The sequence below is a fragment of the Rhinichthys klamathensis genome, unplaced genomic scaffold (genome assembly GCF_029890125.1).
Source record: "Rhinichthys klamathensis goyatoka isolate OS25496 unplaced genomic scaffold, OSU_Roscu_1.1 h1tg000213l_1, whole genome shotgun sequence".
In the NCBI taxonomy this organism is placed as follows: Eukaryota; Metazoa; Chordata; class Actinopteri; order Cypriniformes; family Leuciscidae; genus Rhinichthys; species Rhinichthys klamathensis.
The window spans coordinates 488,746-508,903 of record NW_026606738.1 but is presented as its reverse complement, the minus strand read 5'-3'; the positions used below and the strand labels follow the sequence as shown (position 1 = coordinate 508,903).

General features: G+C 37.7%; 1 protein-coding gene across 7 annotated transcripts; it reads right to left on the bottom strand.

Annotated features, from left to right (window-relative positions):
• Nucleotides 1–218: 218 nt before the first annotated feature.
• LOC130097244 (uncharacterized) lies at nucleotides 219–19,945 on the bottom strand. 7 transcript variants are annotated; one of them, XM_056264039.1, is made up of 25 exons: nucleotides 19,639–19,945; nucleotides 17,316–17,360; nucleotides 17,169–17,195; nucleotides 16,994–17,050; nucleotides 16,470–16,535; nucleotides 16,235–16,375; nucleotides 16,115–16,147; nucleotides 15,763–15,798; nucleotides 11,868–11,918; nucleotides 11,463–11,528; nucleotides 11,216–11,266; nucleotides 10,450–10,500; nucleotides 10,142–10,186; nucleotides 9,509–9,568; nucleotides 9,349–9,399; nucleotides 8,086–8,142; nucleotides 7,939–7,992; nucleotides 7,490–7,570; nucleotides 6,758–6,907; nucleotides 6,505–6,537; nucleotides 6,361–6,417; nucleotides 6,209–6,283; nucleotides 744–794; nucleotides 609–659; nucleotides 219–517 (listed from the first exon to the last, which is right to left on the bottom strand). In XM_056264039.1, the coding sequence occupies exons 1-25, from the start codon at nucleotides 19,703–19,705 to the stop codon at nucleotides 513–515; spliced, it is 1,461 nt and encodes a 486-aa protein (XP_056120014.1). In that variant the 5' UTR covers nucleotides 19,706–19,945; the 3' UTR covers nucleotides 219–512. The 7 variants fall into 7 exon arrangements, with proteins under 7 accessions (XP_056120014.1, XP_056120015.1, XP_056120016.1 ...); XM_056264040.1 differs by having other exon boundaries at nucleotides 11,481–11,528; nucleotides 19,639–19,942; XM_056264041.1 differs by having other exon boundaries at nucleotides 6,791–6,907; nucleotides 19,639–19,940.
• Between the last annotated feature and the right edge of the window lie 213 nt (nucleotides 19,946–20,158).

Sequence of the window (20,158 nt, the reverse complement as noted above, 5' to 3'; positions counted from 1 at the left end):
TGATGTTTAATTTGATAAGACAAAAAGAAATGTCCTCACAATAGAAATCAAAACCATCTCTTGGGTTGTTCTGATGCTAATAGCGCAGGTTCAAACCCCATCATCACCCATCATTTTTATGACATCCTCAATGATCATATGGTTGTCAAACAAACACTAAGGAGTCAAATTAGGAGGTGGAATATTTAGTGTTTCATAAGAATTAAAATAACAGCCAATGAAATGCTTAGCATGTTTTAGTAAGATACAGAGACACACAAGGACATGAAACACTCCACTGGACAAGACAAATAAACAGACTGGGGGAACATCCACAAACATCAAGCCACATAACAATAAACACCAAAACCACACATACACACAAAACACACATGCCCACACAAATGGGCACCAAAGTAAAGCTAAAACAATATGCCAGACAAAAACATGTCACAAAACTGCACAACGGTGAGGAACACTGGGCGAAAAGGGGCCAAAAAACACTGGCGAGGTTAACAGCATGGCCCAGGAAATCAACCTAAAAAGACAGAGGATGAGAAGTGATGCATGAGAAAGGATAGAAGACACAATATACTGAGTTAAGAATACAGATCTTCTACATCATCTACCTTTGTACCCATTCCCATAAATGCCACTAAGCTTGCTTCCATCCTTCTGTCCTATAGAAGAAAGATTGAACATAGTGAAACTAAGCGCACTTTAGATAAACTTGTTGGTTTAACTGAAATCGCTTCAGTACTCACCACCATAGGAACCTTGACCACCAGTGCTAAGCGCTGCTGCATAGCCTGTGCCTAGAAATGATCAGTCATCACACTCGCTATTAGTCAAAGGCTTGTATTTAGTCAATGATGTCTGCTAGCCATTAACATGTTAGTGGAGAAATGATCAAGACAATAACACAGACAGGTGGTCAGTTATCAGTCCATAACAACTATTGAATTATTTAATCAGTCAATATGAGCAGGGTGCGATTTGCCGGGGGGGGGATGCGTGGGATTTCCCCCTTTCTGGTCAAAGTATCCCTGCCTCTGCTTAATTATTTTTATCCCCGGTGGGGATAAATTTACCCCCCCCTCAAAGTGATCAGTGCTACTACACTAGTGGTGAGACGGATCACAAAACTTATCACGGGTTCCGTGGTTTGATTAAAGGCATAGTTCGGCCAAAAATGATATTTAACACATGCATTACTCACCCTCAAGCCGTTCGAGATGCATATGTCAATCTTGTTTCAGACGAACACATTTTCAGTTATTTTAGAAAATGTCTTAGACCCTTCAGTGGATATAATGTGAAGCAATGGGGTCCACCTCCTTCAAGTCCCAAAATGTGCATACATCCTTCACAAAAGTAATCCATCCGGCTCCAGGGGGATAAACGAAGGCCTTCTGAGGGTAATCCGTGCGGTTTTGTCGTAAAAATATACATATTTAAAACTTTATAAATGAAAATATCTGACTTCCGGCAACGATCGACGCGCGTTCACGGGTGATGGAAGTCGGCGTACGAGGTAGGACGTAGCGTAGGAACCGTCGTGACGTAGAACGAACGCGCCTGCGCAGCCAGAGAGCAGAGCAAAACAAAACTACACTCAGTTCACCCATGAACGCGCGTCGATCGTTGCCGGAAGTCAGATATTTTCATTTATAAAGTTTTAAATATGTATATTTTTACGACAAAACCGCACGGATTACCCTCAGAAGGCCTTCGTTTATCCCCCTGGAGCCGGATGGATTACTTTTGTGAAGGATGTATGCACATTTTGGGACTTGAAGGAGGTGGACCCCATTGCTTCACATTATATCCACTGAAGGGTCTAAGACATTTTCTAAAATAACTGAAAATGTGTTCGTCTGAAACAAGATTGACATATGCATCTCGAACGGCTTGAGGGTGAGTAATGCATGTGTTAAATATCATTTTTGGCCGAACTATCCCTTTAAAGTCAATTTTATTTTAAAATGCGCTTCTTTGGCTGGCTCTCTGTAATCACCACTCTGCAGACTTGCTCAATGTCCCGCCCACAGCGCTATCTGATAACTCCTCACGAGTAATAGCCTATCAACACTTGCGAGACTGGGCAGTGGAGCTGTGTGTCGGAGGCGTTTAGCGCGGCGCGGTAGGGACGCGAATGCATCTGTCTTTTCTATCATTTCACTGTAGCTCAGCATCGCGATGTAACGTTAACGTTGTTATTTTAACAGCAGTACAACTGTTTCTACTGTGATGGTTTAACTTCGCAATCAATCCATGGTTCAGCAGACTGATAGAAGTAGCTTAGCCTAAACTAAGTAAAGCGCTGTAACGTGAATTGTCAGTGCGATAGAACAATAAAATCCGAAATGGACCGCCCACTGGAAAGCTGCGGATTTTCCCACAGGAGAGCAGAAAAAGACCGTTTTCCAAGTATGATCAGTGTTGAGCATGTTACTTAAAAAAGGTAATTAGTTATAGTTACTAGTTACTTCTCACAAATAGTAACTGAGTTAGTAACTGAGTTACATCATTATAAAAGTAACTAATTACCAGAGAAAGTAACTATTGCGTTACTTAAAAAAAAAAAAAAAAATCAAATAGGCCTATGTCAAATAATTTGGATGCCCCCAGTATTAAATATGTTAAATTAATGAAATGGACACTTAATAGTGTAGATTAGTGTTCAATGTTTTATAATAATAATTTATTCTATTTTAATGTTGCTGTGGGACAATGTGAGAGACGCCTATTAAATTCAATATATTATTCTAAATATTAGCATTACTATAGTAGAACAATAAAACATTATAGATGGTTTATACTTAATATCGCACAGACCCCAACTGGCCAACAAATAAGTTTAAAAATAAATTATGCTTCTTAAGAAATGTACCAAAAATGAATAAATAATAATAAAAAATATGCATACTCTTTGTGCATATTAAAATGATAAAACTGTTACACAACTTCACAACTAGTAGACATACTGTAGCCTAAGTATTTTCTTCCTAACAAAAGTAAACAGTTTAACAAGTGCTCTCTCAATATAATACTGAACAATTTACCAAAAAAAAATATATAATACTAAAATATAATATTTTGGGGGTTTATTTTTATAATAGCGAACGTTATCATCAGAGATTATTTAAGCCAAATTCTAGACATGTTTGCCGCACGTGTTTACAACCGGTCAAACAAATAGCCTATGTTTTGTTCCCTGCAGGTTATTTTCGGGTTTATTTTATAACCTAAACAGAACGTTACCTGACGGTAATTTTTTAGATTTTACTTGTATAACCCTGTAAATTAATTAACGTTGCAGATATGTGTCATTTATTTATAAACAAACTATATAATGCTCGGACACCCTCGGTCTCTCTTGCGCAACTCGCGCTCTCGGACACTTTCGGTCTCTCTCGCGCATTGAGCGCGCTCGCGCCAATCGCTGCGCTTTTGTCCACTCCGGCGCCTCATAAACACACACACACACTAGAGATGCGGGCTATTATTTCATCCGCAACCGCATCACAAAACTCATCATCCGTCCGCCATCCATCCGCACCAACGTTTTTGACCAATTTTCAAAACCGCAGCCGCCCGCCATCCGCTGATACAAGGCGCTGCTGATGACAGCCGCGAGACTAGAAACCGCCCGCCATCCGCCCGAATTTAATTAAAATATTTTTTTCCGTCCCGTCATCCGCCCGATCCGCGGTTTATCCGCGGCTATAACCGCCAACCGCGCATCTCTAACACACACACACACACACACCAGAGAAAAAAACTTTGCAGGTCCTATGGCGGAGAGAGAGCCTACTCGGATGAAAGCCGCTTCAGTGAGTTCAATTATAGTAACGCCACATTTTTTTTGTCAGTAACGGTAACTGCGTTGTAACGGGGGAAACAGTAATTCGTTTGATTACTCGTTACTGAAAAAGATAACGCCGTTTATTTATAACGCCGTTATTCCCATCACTGAGTATGATGCAAAGGCCTACACCAGTGGTCTCAAACTCGCGGCCCGCGGGGTGATATTTTGTGGCCCCCTACTTGACTTTAAAGTTTAATGTTAGTGCGGCCCGTCGTTGCGTGTGCCGCGTTTTTTTTTATCCCTTATGGGCTACCATAGATAGTCTCGTGACAGCTTACGGGTGGGTTTGTTATCAATAGTTGTCATAGACAACCGCGAAGTACAAACATACATACGGTACTGCGCCTGGAAAAAATGAGCGCGTCGCTTCAGTTATGAGCGCGCTGCCGCGCCTACATTTGAAATAACGAACTTGAGCGCGCAAAATATGTGAGCGCGATATGTGAACGGCCCCTTGGCGAGCTAACACCAATCAGGCCACGAGCTACTTTTAGCTCACGAGCGACGTGTTGGAGACCCCTGCTATAAAACAATGTGAGAATAATCATTTTGAGCTTGTAATATGTGTCCAACAGGTTGATAAGAAGGTTCACTTTGATTTGTGCAAAGTCAGTAATTTGCCTGAGACACTATACATGTGTAGAGAGAATTCAATAAGACGGGCAGACATGACTGCAAATATTTGTATTTCAAAAGCAATAATTGTTTTTCTAAGTATAATAAAAGGAAATGTGCCTTCCAAAAAAACATTCAATATCATATTGAAAATAAAAAGGACATGAGCAAATATAAGTATCACAAAGATGTGTTATAAGGAAAATAAAGTTTGTAAAATGAATTTCAACTGTCAGAGGGACGGCTCCTGAAGAACCAATCATGTACAGAAAGGAATGCTCAAATTCAGAGGAACAGTTCAGAAGAAACGTTAATAATAAAGATTGAGAAGATTGGATCAGTTGTGCTCCTTTTTTGGAATACTTGAATACTATTTTTTTGTGGAATACTTGATGCGGCCCAGCCTGACCCAGACTCTACCTCCAGCGGCCCCCAGTTAAGTTGAGTTTGAGACCCCTGGCCTACACTATAGCCACTACGTGACACTACGTTGTGCCATTTAATTTTGCCATTCATAAATAAGTGTTTTGACATGTCATGCCGAGTGGCACTATCCATGGTACTGGGAGGGGGATTTAATTCTTGCGTGTTTTTTCGTTGTGCGTGATCACAGTTCATATAAGCTATTAGAGTAAAAATATTGCGTTAGGCTCCTTCATGAGTTAATAAGAAAAAAGATTTTACAATTCCTGCAAATGCAGTGATGAAGTTCATGTTCTCATGATTTATTTTTATGAATAAAACTTTTTCAAAACACCCCCCCCCCCCCTCTCTGTTTTATTCACAAATCGCACCCTATATATGAGATATTTAATGCATATACTACAGTTTAAACATTTGGGGTATGTAAGATTTTTTCAGGTTTTTGAAAGAAGTCTCTTATGTTCACCAAGGCTGCATTTATTTGATAAAAATACAGTAAAATCAGTAATATTGTGAAATATTATTGTAATTTAAAATAACTGTTTTCTATTTAAATGTATTAGGAGTCTAATTTATTCCTGTGATGGCAAAGCTGAATTTTCAGCATCATTACTCGAGCCCTCAGTGTCACATGATCCTTCAGAAATCATTCTAATATGATGATTTGTTGCTCAATTAACATTATTATCAATGTTTAAAAAAAAAGTTTGTGCAGAAACTGTGATACATTTGTTTCATTATTGGATAAATAGAACGTTCAAAAGAACTTTATTCATTTACAATAGAAATCTTATGCATCCTTGCTGAAAAAAGTATTAATTTCTTTCAAAACTTTTGAATGGCAGTGTATTAAATGGATATGAAGTGCATGCTAATTTTCTCTATTTTCACATTTAAATTACCTTTGCTGTCATCTAACACTCACTTAAAGCTAATATTTAGAAAAATCACAAAATGAATATCCATTTTCATTTTGAGATGCCTTTTATTTATTTTATTTATTCAGGCAAAATGGCACACAGTTTTAATATCGACCATTGATCGGTTATCAGCCATAACAGGGAAGTAATTAGCATAATAGCGATAAATCAATGAATCCCTAGTGGTTATATAATAAAGGACCCATACAGGTAAACAATATTTATTGAGCAATTTTAACTTTAGCTCTCTTGGAGATATAAAGAGTAACTTTAACTCTCCAAGTTATTAATAATGCAATTCTAACGGCCACCTAAAGTTTAAGAAACAAATATGCATAATGTTCATGCTTACTGATCTTTATATTATATGTGAATCAAACAGAAATGCTCATATTCTCACCATATTTGGCGGCTGTCTTCGTAACATCAGCGCCCAAACTGAGTTGCTCAGCACCAAAAGGATAACCAGCATCACCTGCGGGTAAACATATTTACACCTGTATTACAATCAGACAGTCCAGTTCTCTTTCTCTCTTTTTCTTACCAACTTACCATCAATCCCAGCTGCAATGACTGGTGCACTGTAAGGATTCTGGCCTACAGCTCCACCTGTACCAGTAGCAAGTTGTTATAAAAGGAAGAGTGACTTAGGTATGAAATATCATAAATATATTTGCTAAAACTCCACAATGTTACCTGCTAAAGGCTCCATTGCTCCACCTGTACCACCTAATAGAGACAGACCATCTTTACTTCCTTTTTTATATATAGTTATTTGATCTTAAATGATCATATTTGGTTTATCCATAAACTTTATTATCTTGCTTAAATCATCTTCTTTCTTTTTCTCACAAGGCACTTTCACGTGCAAGTCAAATCCTCAGGCAAAGCATGAAAAGCTGGGATTTGCATGTTTCATTTGAATAACAAACATGTGTGATGCACATACCCAGACCAGTGTCTGGCCCGAGGGTTGGTATACCTCCATATGTAGTTCCACCATAACCACCAGTCTTGCCTTGAGGGCCAAGTCCAGCTGAGACCACAGGCTGGCCTCCGTAAGGCAAGGATCCGGCAGCTCCAAGCACTCCACCAGCCCCTTTAGACAAATCAGAGGCATGACAGGATCAAGCAACCACAACAAATAAGGCATATCTAGACAAAGAAGAACACACGTACATTAGCTTGACTGAACACTGAGCTGGAAAGATATATATACATATATACATATATATTCTGAATCTTTCCAGCTTTCCAGCATTAAATTGATGCAGTTCTTTTGAATCCTGAAAAAATGTATCACGGTATACACAAAAATATTAGGCAGCACAACTGTTTTCAACATTGATAATAATAATACAAAAAGTTTCTTGAGCAGTAAATGAGACTGTTTTCTGAAAGATCATGTGACACTGAAGACTGGAAAACATTCATCTTTGTCATCACAAGAATAGTTATTTTAAATTGTAATATTATTTCACAATATCACTGTTTTACTGTATAATAAATGCAGCTTTGGTGAGCATAAGAGACTTTTTTCAGAAACATTAAAAGACCCTAAACTTTTGAATGGTAGTGTAAATAGTGTGTTTAAATTAATTCGTTTGAATTTAATAAATCTCATTTTTGATTAATTGCCAAAGTACATTTTGGATGCTTTTTTGGATGTCTTTTTTCTTACCGTACTTTCTAGACTTGGCATCAGTACCCAGGCCGGGGTTCACTATCATCCCTGGACCTCCGAGGCCTCCAGCTCCAAAACCTGCAAGAACAGACATTGTGGGTTCACTTCTCAGAGGATGCTGTTTCTAGTTAACACTTGCTTTACCATTCCAGTATTCTAGTAGAACATTACAGTCTTGAGCAGATTACCTTATTAGTTTAAAAAACATGTGCAAAGGCAACCTCTGCTCTCTCTAGTGGGTAAGCTATTGCAGTTCAGATACTTCAGTTACCCAGATTAAGCTTGATGAGCTTATTTTCTACAATCTTGAGTAAAATAATATTGCGTATAATCACAGGACAGAGTGAATTAAACACTGGATGACGTGTTGACATTATTGTAGGTATTGAATCTCTCTTCAGTGTGAATGCGATGTTGTTGGTTAGACTAACAACCTTCAGCCTTACCAGCTGCACCATTCAGGCCAATATTATCAGCTAACACTGATGGGTAGACAGGTCCTGTAACATAATTATAATTGTCACTCAATTATAATTATGCCTATATGTTAGTGACACATTAGGACACTCTCGTAACAATCCAGTCTGACTCACCTCCCCCGTACCCGTCGGCTGTGCCATAAACATCACTGCCATATCCATTGCTGTAGCCTGTTGAGAAAACAGTATTCAACTCAACACTCAGTGCTGGAAAACAGAGGTAAAGTGTTAAAGTAACACAGGAAGCACCTCTGTGTTTTCTCAGTCAAAGTCAACCACTTTGCAACCAAGATGATTCGGAAAAAAAATGAGTGTGACATTTTGGGTGTTTCTTGCACAAACAAGCATGCACATGTTTCTGCAAGCAACCAAACGCAGAGGTCTTAGAGGGGCACTTTGCCTCCAGAGCGGCTCTTGGCTTTGTGCTGAACCAGCAGCTGCTGATCCGACCACACTCGGGGCTTAATGCATCAGTGCACCAATATATGATATTACAAATAGATTCACTTGAGTACAAACAGAGACAAGAACACTTATCAGAAGAAACACCTGGACGTTGTTTAAATTGTCTACATAGGGGGGAAAGACAGAGTAGTTGTCACATTTGTGTTTTACTACTTTGCATTCAAGTTGTCACAAATGGAAGCCTACCAAAAAATTTTAAACAGGGAAATTATGAAATGTAATTCATAAGAGGGTAAAAATGTAAAGGTGACACAAAGTGACAATTTGCCCCAATACAAATGTGACATGCGCTGTTTACACAATACTATAGAAAACATAAGATGATATTGGAATTTTAGTGTCAATAATTTGTATTTGAACTAGGTGTTAGAAACCACCATTCACTACTGTTAAAAAGTCTGGGGTAAGATTGTTTAATGTTTTTGAAAAAGTACCTAATGCTCACCAAGGTTGCATTTATGTGATCAGTAAAACAGTAATATTGTGAAATATCACAATTTAAAATAACTCTTTTCTATTTGAATATATTTTAAAATCGAATTTATTCTTATGATGCAAAACTGAATTTTCAGCATCATTACTCCAGTCTTCGGTGTTACTTGATCCTTCTGAAATCATTCCAATATGATAATTTGCTGATTAAGAAACATTTATTATTATCAATGTTGAAACAGTTGTGCTGCTTAATATTTTTTGTGGAAATCATGACTTTTTTTCAGGATTCTTTGAAGAATAGAAAGTTCAAAAGAACAGCACTGATTTGAAATAGAAATATTTTGTAACATAGCACATCTTTACTGTCACTTTTGATTATTTTAATGTGCATTTATATAGCCAGCCCTAGTGGCAACTTCCCAGTGTGACAACTAGCCCCGGTCTCCTTTATATAATGAAGAAATACACATTACTTACCTATTTGCTTTCCCGCTCTAACTCCCTGTGGATATCCACCAACCCCAAGACCTGCATCAGCAATAAAGTAAAAAAGTTAGCTGTTACCAAAATATGAATATATAGCATTATGATAATGTGCCTTTTTGGAAAGAAACAATATTTTACAATTTCTACATACCTGCTCCATAACCATCAGAAAAACCAGCTCCAAGATAGCCAGCAGCACCAAGGCCGTACCCTGTGGACAAAACATGATAACTGTGAAACTTTGGCCACTAGTATTTTTTTATATATAAATATACTTTAATAAAAATTATAGATGTCACAGAATCCTGTGATCATTCAGGGGCCTGTGGGTCAGAATAATCATGCAAGATACTTCACAGTGTGACTAGTCCATACATATGGCCTGTGGGAGAAAAATAATGCAGCATGCATTGGACACACATTAGCACAGAGGTAGATATAAAGATAAAGGCTCATGTGAAGCATATAAAAAGAAAAGTGAACAGAAAAGAGAACAGCCCCAAGAAATAGATGAGGCATTAGTCCAGCACACACACAAACCCTTCTGAAGAGCTGTGCTAGAGAAAAGCACTCATTCATAGACCTGCAGCTGCAATGAGTCCATGATGAGGGGTGGATTTTCCAGTCCACAATCACTAACACTCTAATTTGTCATCATAGGCCATATTTTCCTTTCATTTAATGGCGGTTTAAGTTAGGTATTGATTTTAGACTGGGGAAAACACCACCTCATGACATGCATTCAGCCATAAACCGGTGACATTTTAATATGGAAGACGTTTACCCTTATTGGATGGCTTGGTGCCCTGTCTGCTGGGCAAAACTGCTCCTGTATTGCATCACAACAGTGGTTTATCTCAACACTGGGAGTCCAACATAGTTCCTATCATCTATGCAATATCTTTTGTATGCATTGCCTTTCCCTTTTCCTTTACTTTCAATGCACATTGTAAATTACATTTAATTACAGGAACTTTTAACCGATTACTTATAGATACTCAATTCGTGGTGTGTATAACACCGAACAGATAGTTTCTATGCTACTGAGGCGATAAAAACTTGCTTTATTGACAAATACAGTGAAGGCTTTACCGTTGTTTATAACTCCTTGTCCATTAGACATATCTGCTGGTGGACCATAGCCTAGAGATTACAACAGTAGTTACCTACATAAAGTACAGAATCTTCTATTGATCATTTGATCCATAAACATCTACACTATACCGTTCAAAAGTTCAGGGTCAGAGAAGTTTTACGTTAAAAAATTTTTTTTTAAGAAACTAAATGTTTTTATTTAGTAAAGACACATTAAATTGATCAGAGAGTGGCAGTAAAGACATTATAGACAAACCATTTCTATTTAAAAAATGCTTTTTGAACTCTCTATTCATAAAAGAATCTGATAAAAGCAACAAATCACGTTTTCAACAAAAAAATATTAAGCAGCAAATCTGTTTTCAACATTGATAATAATAATAAATGTCTCTCAAGCATCAACTCAACGTATAAGAATGATTTCTGAAGGATCATGTGATACTGAAGACAGGAGTAATGATGCTGAAAATGTAGCTTTGCCATTACATTACATTTTAAAATATATTAGCATAGAAAAGTGTTATTTTAAATTGAAATAATATTTCACAATATTAACTTTTACCGTATTTTTGTTCAAATAAATGCTTGATATGCCTTGGTAAGCATAAGACTTTTAAAAAAAAATCTTACCGGCCCCAAACATTTGAACGTTATTGTACAAGGAGAAGAATTTGAAATAAAATATTTTAAATGTTCTAAAATCTGATGTGCTCTAATTGGCATTAATTCAGGTAAATGCTATAAGCTGATGGAGTGTGTTTACCCTTAATTTGAGCCCTCAGTCCATTGGTCACTCCTGGTCTTGAGGGGAAACCTATGGACCGCAGCTACAGTTACTATGTACCTACCAGTCCCACATAAAACTATAAAACTCCCAAATACTCAAACTTTATCCTTGCTTGAACTGTATACTAACTATACTGTACATATTTGACCATTTACTACAACTATCGTATTAAAACAGAGACGCTACAGTAATTGATATCATGCAAAAACCAAATCACACATACATCTGGGATGAGGTTTACCATTGGTTATAGCACCCTGTCCATTAGGGACCCCTCCGTGACCATAACCTAAACATCACAACACCAGTTAACGTTCGCTAACAAGATACTATCAACACAGCAGCTGCCAATGATGTAATAGCATAGAGAGATGGTCTGCAGGAGAAAAATCAAAGAACATCAACAAATCTCAAGGCATAGTGAGGTAACAGAGAGAAATATACCACCCAAAAAGTAATTTGTGCTTATTTTCATGGGATTGTATGGTTTTGTGTGACATTAGGGTCATCAGTGCACCATGCAGTGCAAATGGCTTAAATACTGTAAACAAAATTTCAGAACAGCAGATATTTTTATAGAAAAGCTATAAAAAGCATGAAAGTCACACATGGAAGTACTGAGGTTTACCATGGGCCCTCTCTCCCTGTGACACGAGCTGGCCACCTGTAGGCCCAGCACCTGTGAATACAGACATATCAGCAGGAAGCAATGATTTCAAGGGTTAGAAAGATAAAAAAGCAACATAATGCAAATTGCACATAGTAGTGTTACTGTTAACTTGACAACAATCGAGTTGAAGCAGCATGATTTCTGTTTTTTCAAACATTGAAACATTGATTGTCTGGATTTGACAAAGATCACTAATGTACAGCAGGATATCTCTATTGTGTCACGGCCATGAGACAAGAGACAGAACGCAACGATGGAATAACACAACTGAAACTCTTGCACATACACAACAACAACATAGACACAACAATGTGATGAGTTATGTTATCGGGAAGCATTTGATTCAGGCCTTCAATACCTGCCGATTCAAACGTCTGTAAATGTTTCCTCCAATTGTTTTTGCATAGGCAAAATAATATGCCCTCTGCAGACTGGACAACAAAACTGAACTTTAAAACTGAAACCTGAACCTGAGAATCTAGATCAGAGGTCTTCTACCATGCTCCCGGAGACCCAATGTCCTGCCAAGTTTATTTCCAAACACACCTGCCTGTTATTTTCAGGCGTTTTTGATTGGTTGGAGCTAAACTCTGCAGGACAGTGGGTTTCCAGGAGCAGGGTTGAAGACCTCTGATGATGATGATGATGATGATGAGTCCTTTTTATGCTCTATCTCTTTCTAAACCTTCGAAAATAGCAGCACAGAGACAGTGGAGTCAGGCCCAAACGTCAACAACACAAGTCAAGAAATGCTTAAATGAGCATTAAGCGACAATAAAACAATTTGACCGAAGACAAATCTCCTTACTACAAATCAGAAAATCAAGATTTAATATCTTAAATTAAGTAAATGCATCTTGTACAGGAAGACATGACAAAAATACTGAGGAAGAAAATAATTTCTTGCAGGCCTAAATTACGTAGGCCTATATTTTATCTCTTCTGTTTCAGGTAAAAATTTTCTAAATCATTTCTCATATTTACTCTCATGAGATTATTAGTTTAGTGTATAGATGTATGTGGATTTTGATGTTCTGTGAACAGCAATTATCCCTAAAAAAATGCAAGAAGAATGAGTTAGGAACTCTGGAGAAGATTGGCAGGTTTACCCAAATTTGATGGCTCTCAGGCTTGCCTTTTGGGTGTGCCAACTGCTACACCATATCTTGAAGATCACAAAATCAGTTTAACAGACTTGAAACACCTAATCTGGAAGGAGGTGAGCCTTTTTGTTATCTGGCTACTGTAAAAGCATGTAGATTACAACACTGAAATGGCGTATGTATGACACGCCAATTCGTATTTCCATTTTTGGCGTGCTATCAACACGCATAATCGCTTTTCAAATTTCAGCGTGTTTATCAACGCCTTTGACTTAACGTTATATTACTGTATTATGTACATATAAATATATGACCTACCCCAACCCCGTCCCTAAACCTACCCGTCACTGGGGTTAATACCATTTATGAGTCTTCTCCTACCATCCTAGGAAAAGAAATATCGCTCCACAGATGTAGAATATAGATTTTGCTTCGTTTCGCTCGGACATTTAACGGCGTACACATACACGCGGAATCACTCGGACGTTTAATGGCGTAGACATACACGCAAAAGATTTCGGCGTGGACATACACGCGGATGGCTCAAAATGCGTATAGATAACACGCCACTTGAATTGAAAGTGGCGTGTATGTTTACGCAAAGTCATGATGTCATGTTGGATTAATGGTCAGCTAGAACAGAGAAAAGCGAACAATTTACCATTGGCTCTCACACCTTGCCCAGCAGAAACACCTGCCATATCATACAAATCTGAATAAGCTTTGAATCAACCCAGAATACTAATTACAGATGCTATTGCTAAGCACACACACAAGATTACTGCAATTAAACAACAAAGAAAGTGGCTCAAATATTCCAGCAATACTTGTCATAGCAACGTTTTCTTAGGGTAAACATGGATGTGCACACATAACAGTTAAAAACCGACTGCACCCATGACAAATACGATGTGCATACAAAGAAACAAACATCCACAAACACAACCACCTATAGCCTATAACGTTACCTGATTGCACGTATGCATATTCTCTCACTAGCACATCCGACCACAACATTTAACCATGTGACCACCAGCATCACTTTTTCCAACGCACTAAAATTACTTTTGAGAGGTTGGGGCATACATGCAAGCATATAGTAAAACGATGATAAAAGTATGTAAATGATTCTGAAAACAATTAAGTGTCGACAAACGCAATGCAAATTAATCACATCTGAGGTTTTACCGGGTTACAGCGCACATCAGTGGCACATAAAGGTACTGCAGTCAACAACTGAAAAAATATATATTTGCCTACTTCATTTAGCATTAAAATTAAGGCCAGCAGCTTATTAAAAGGCACTAAAAGTAATATTTATTGTATTCAATACCTATTTATTTGATCAGTGAGGTCAAGCAATACAATGCATAACATGCAATGTCAAAAGATCACATTTGAAATAGGTTGATCTAATATGAAATATTTTTTTAATTAGGCTACTGCAGATTTTTTTTTTTGCACATTTATGAACTTAACATTTCTTAAAGGGATAGTGCACCCTGTCATTAATTACTCACCATCATGGTGTTCCAAACCTGTAAGATTTTCATTCATCTTTGGAGTTCTTTTTGATGAAATCTGAGAGCTTTCTGTCCCTCCATTGACAGCTACGCAACTAAAACTTTGACTCCATAAAAAGTTCATAAAGAAATCGTAAATCTAATCCATATAAATTCAACGGTTTAGTTTGCTTTATATGATAAACAGACTGAATTAAGGCTTTTATTCACATATAAACATTAATCAGCAAACATAAAGAGAAGCTCAACCAAACCTGCTTGACGCGCTAGCGAGCACAAACCTCTTGCGGAAGCTGCATGCTGTGTAACACGGGAATGAACCTCATTGGTTCTTGCTGAAGCTAAAACGTGCTGCGTAATACAAATGAACCTCGTTGGTTCTTGCTGAAGCTCAAACATACTGCGTAACACACGAGAAAGAACTTCATTGGTTCTCTCACATCAAGCGAACATGCTTGAGCTTCTGTTTACCACAACTGATGTGTGAGTTGATGAATGTTTATATGTGAATAAAAGTTTAAATTAAATTAAATTAAATTGCGATTTTGAGCTAAAATTTTGACTAAACTGCTAAATTCAGTTTTACAATCTCTTTATCAACTTTTTGAAGTGTCAAAGTGGTAGTTGTGTAGCTGTCAATAGAGGGACAGAAAGCTCTCAGATTTCATCAAAAAATATTTTAATTTGTGTTCCGAAGATGAATGAAAGTCTTATGGGTTTGGAACGACATGAGGGTGAATAATTAATAACAGAATTTCCCCCTATTTGGGTGAACTAACCCTTTAAAACATATATTTTAATTAAAACATTGGCCTATATTTTAATATAAAATAATATAATATATAATAACATTTAAAATAATAGTTTTCAACAGTAGCTGTTGGATTAATCAAAAGAAATTATGAAGTTATGAAATGCCACAAGGGTTCAAATAAACACAAATTTGCTGTACCTTAATTACTACGAAATACTGCTATATCATGAGTGAAAAAAATTAATCTAGCATCTTGTGACACATTTTCACTTTATCACAAGAGTCCAATTACTGCAGAAATCTGAAATAAAGAAAATATTATTTGAACAAAAAGATCCAACCGCTTCCTGAAATAAAGTGAATAAAGCTGACCAGTTGCTGTAGCAGCCTCAGTAAATGACGAAACATTGTTCAAATACCTGAGTTTAAACACAAACATTTTCATAATGCTTCAACAGGGAGAGTTTACATACCGCGTCCAGCGCCGGGGTATCCTCCTGCACCGTAACCTGGCAACAAGACAAGAGAGATGTCAAGGTTACAGAAAGAAGAAATAAATGCCTGTTTAGTGGAAGCTGACACATAAACTCCCACTCCCACACGACTTCATCAAAAATATGACACCTCATCATGGCAAATGGACAGCATACTGTATATCACTATGTGTGAAAGATTTTAATCACAGTGCAAGGTTAAATTGTGATTGATTGGTTAGATCAGATCCAATCTGCTACACAACGTTTGGGTCGGACAATGATGGCATTAAACTGGAATGTGTCATATAATGTTTATTGAGTTTTGGGATGTTATGGTGCGCACACTCACCAAGCTGTGCTCCATAGCCATTACTGATATAACCTAGAATATGTCAAAATCAAACAGGAAATAAGTCTGCTGCAAGAGTAATTATGTATCCTGAATACAAAGCAAATGAGCAGCTCTCACCTCTTCCTCCAAGCTTCCCTGCTGGATAACCCAAGGCTGCTCCCAGCCCGTTGCCTAGGCCATACCCTGCTCCGAGTCCCAGCCCGGCAGCTCCAAGGCCAGCCCCAAGGCCGGTTCCAAATCCAGTTCCAAGGTTTGCGGCTAAGACCAAAATAGTAGGACCATGGTGATGAATGCAAGAATAAGAAATCCATCAGATGTAAAATTTATGGTTATTTAGGAATGACAGTTTTACCTCCTCCATAACCGAGTGTTCCATATCCTTGTTTCAGGCCTCCTCTGATCGCAGTGGGTCTGTATGCTGCCCCTGACAGATACCATAATCATTACACATAGAGCCCATATGCACATAATAACCCAGGCTATTGCACACAAACATGCTTGCATGCATTTTACACTACCGTTCAAAAGTTTGGGGTCAGTGCGCATAAGAGACTTCTTTCAAAATGTTCAAAAATCTTACCAACCCCAAACTTTTGAAAGGTTTGTGTGCACAAAATGAAAGAGAAGAGTAGATGAATTCACCTCCAAGATAACGGCCAGCTGTTTGGGGGGGAAAAAAGTATGTTTGACAGAATCCAAAAGACTAACGATCACAGTTTATAAATAAACACCCTAGTAAACTGTCTCAGTGGCTCTTCTTTTCAAAATCAGTTCTGTATATTTTGGCATGTTTTTACTCAAATGTTAATTATAAACCTTTATTGATTTATTGATTCTCATTTTTATCTCAACTTGATCAGAGGTTGATGGACTCACCACCTGTCTTTCCCGGCCTGCCCGCCCCATAGCCACGGGCTCCAAGAATACCAGCCACTGGACATAGGACAGTACAGAAATGAAAGAAAGTAAGATAAGACAACCGTTGTACTGACATAAGCAAATTGCTAATTGGATTCAACAGTATCCGTCAGATTCAGGCAGACAGACTTACCTCCGGTCTTTGCGCCGATACCAGGACCTACAAAGAAGTCAGCATTGGTAATGAAACTCATTATCTGATGTATAATGCTCTGACCTCTAACCCTCTGTAATATCTCACAGATACACCACTATACAGAAATGAAAAATTGCAATATACCTCGACTCGCCAATCTTCCCAGGGCTCCGGCCTGTGGCCTAACTCCTTTAAAACAAGGGGAATAAAAACTGTGTAAATGCACTGAGCCTAAAAGATAGAAATAAAGAATAACCATAGAATACTATATTATTTGGACATTTACCATGATGATACCATTTTTTTTTTGGCAAACCTTTAAGTACTATGTAAATACATATTTGATATCAATGGGTCGACGTATTACAATCTGATAACATTCATATACTATCACAATATGCTTTTTAAAGGCAGGGGTCATAAGGTCGTAAAGCAGTGGCATGTCTAAAAAAAAAAGGTGGTCAAATAGATTTCGTCACTTCCTGATGCACATGTTATGTGTGTAGAGTACAAAGCTTGACTCTTTTTGTCTTCTCTTTGAGACTCCTGTTTGAATTCTTAGAATCGGCAGAATGGTTGAGAAACGGTGCCATCTAATAAGAGATTAGCAGTGCAAATTTCCCCCCTCTCCACATTTTTGGAACAGGCCTCCATTGATGCTCAAACACTGTAGGACAATGTGTACTGACTGTGTATGGGTCGTATAAAGTCAGCACTGACAAGAGGTCGACAAATTTTGACCACCACTGTCACCTGTAGGCCCAAGGTTTTGATCTTCAGACATGAAATACGAGCGTTCAAGCTGCGGTCAGGTTTATGGAGGCTGGAGCGGATCCTGCAAACTCAAACACGTCAAGCCGTGACTCACTTCCAGAGGTGTTTTTTTCTCTCTATTTATCAGAGCTTTCAGACATTTAACATACAGTCGTTGTGTGCATTTATGCCGTCATTTTCTAGACACCTTTTAGTCTGAGGAACAAACATTCTTTACTGATGGCTAAACATTTGATGACATAATACCATCATAAATCCAGTATAATGCTGACTGAGATAACAGTGTCCTATTAAGAGTGGCCCAGACTAGCATATATATATTGTCTGTCAAGTATTGATATATACCATTTGATAGTCTATTCAAAGTGCAAACAAGTAGAAAGATATTTCACACACTTTTGATATGTCAAACAGCTACTTTTCTCATTGTTTAGGTATTTCCAAGAAAAGCAGCACAAGCACTTAATTCACAAGGACTGATTCACCAGACCTCAATGAAGTGTTTTCATAGTTATCAAAGGACTGGTAATATTATATGGGGAAAAGGATTAACCTAAACCTTTCTAAACCTAAAATGTGTATGTTTAGTTAATCAAATTAATCAAATATAGTGCAAATAGTAGTAGCATATGCAAAACTACATGATGTTTAATTAATTCATTTTAAAATTTCAAACCCCTAAATTTTCATAGTTTTATAATATAACATTGGCTTTGAGTATTATGTTTAAATATATGTTTTTAGCACACAGTAAATCTCAATAAAAAGTCCAGTTCATATGGGCTAGATGTGGTTAAAAAAAGGTTAGTGTTACTTTTGTTCAGCGATACAACTACTTTGTTTTTGTCTAAATATTTTGTTTCAAATGGCATGCAAACCGATCTCAGTTATCCTGCATTGCGACAAATTATAGAATGACATTAGTGGGTGAGACATGTATACAAAAGGGTGTTAAAGTGTAATTGCAAATTTAAATTATGTAGTATAGAATATATATATATATATATATATATACATAGTAATTTCTTGTTTCTTTTTATTTGATTTTAATAGATCTTTTGATGCATATTTACATTTAATTACCAAACTGTCAGTTTGTCCGGACTGTTATACATTCAAAGTGATATTTATAGAGTAAAAGCATTGAACAAAGGTCTCTCCACTTAATGATGAAAAGAGTAATTGTGTGCACATCCCACCTTCTGGCAGGTGCAGGACAAAAAGAACTGGTCGAAACGTTGCTTTTTTATTAAATATGGGAGCATAAAGCAGTGTTGCGGACATTACATTTTCTTTTACTTTCCACTTAATGACACATATATTCACTACGTATTGCTCTGTTATACAGTGCCATGGCAGTTAAAACGAAAAAATATATATTTGATCAGCAACCAAAACCACACATCATATTTGAAGCCAATTAAGGGCCTCCCTCAAAGGCATAAGGGCTTGAGTACATGAGAATTATAACCATACAACCTTTTCCATTATAAGTAGTCCCATTTCAAATTAATCTGGTTTCATTTTCAGTCATAATTACAATGATTTGACCCCATGTGTGCTCAAATGTCATTACAAACCACTACACTTCTTTCTTCCCACCCCTGCATTCACAAATTCTCCTGGTTTCTCTATCCTTCCACCCACCCTCAAGCCTCTTCAAGAAGCACTTTAGAAGATGCATCTAACTTACCTCCTTGTATGGTGTTCTGTACCAGCCACAGGACCAGTGAGGTCTGCAGGAGTGCCCGGACCAGCATGTTGGCAGACAGACAGACTTGGCGACAGCGGACAGTCAGAAATGCACACAGGTGAAGTGAGAGTCAAGCAGCCTTAGTTGAAAGCAGCACCACTGGCCAATCTGCCCGCCTGGCCTTAATTTATTCTCTGGAAGCCCTTGTCTTTCCTCTGACCAGCCCTGCCCTCTGCTGTGCTATTGGGCACCCCTGACCAAATCGCCAGCCCTTTCTCCCTTTCTTTCACTCCTCGTCCCATTCTACCTCCTTTCCTCATGCTCTACCAAGCCTGAAGAAGACAGCCAGCTTCATCCAGATGTTTATTGTGGCATGCCCCTATAGATGGCGCCTATGGTGGTCACATATTTTAAACTTTATTTCAATGGCCCACTTTACACATTTTACTAATTAGTAACTTTGCAACTTCAACTAACTCTCATTAAAGTATTAGTAGACTATTGAGTTATAGTTAGGTAT

Coding starts and splice junctions, on each gene's coding strand:
- LOC130097244 (XM_056264039.1), bottom strand. CDS start 19,705: ATGCTGGTCCGGGCACTCCTGCAGACCTCACTGGTCCTGTGGCTGGTA. Junction 9,400..9,508: donor TTCTGATGGTTATGGAGCAG/GTATGTAGAAAT, acceptor TTGCTGATGCAG/GTCTTGGGGTTGGTGGATAT. Junction 6,418..6,504: donor AGCAATGGAGCCTTTAGCAG/GTAACATTGTGG, acceptor CTACTGGTACAG/GTGGAGCTGTAGGCCAGAAT.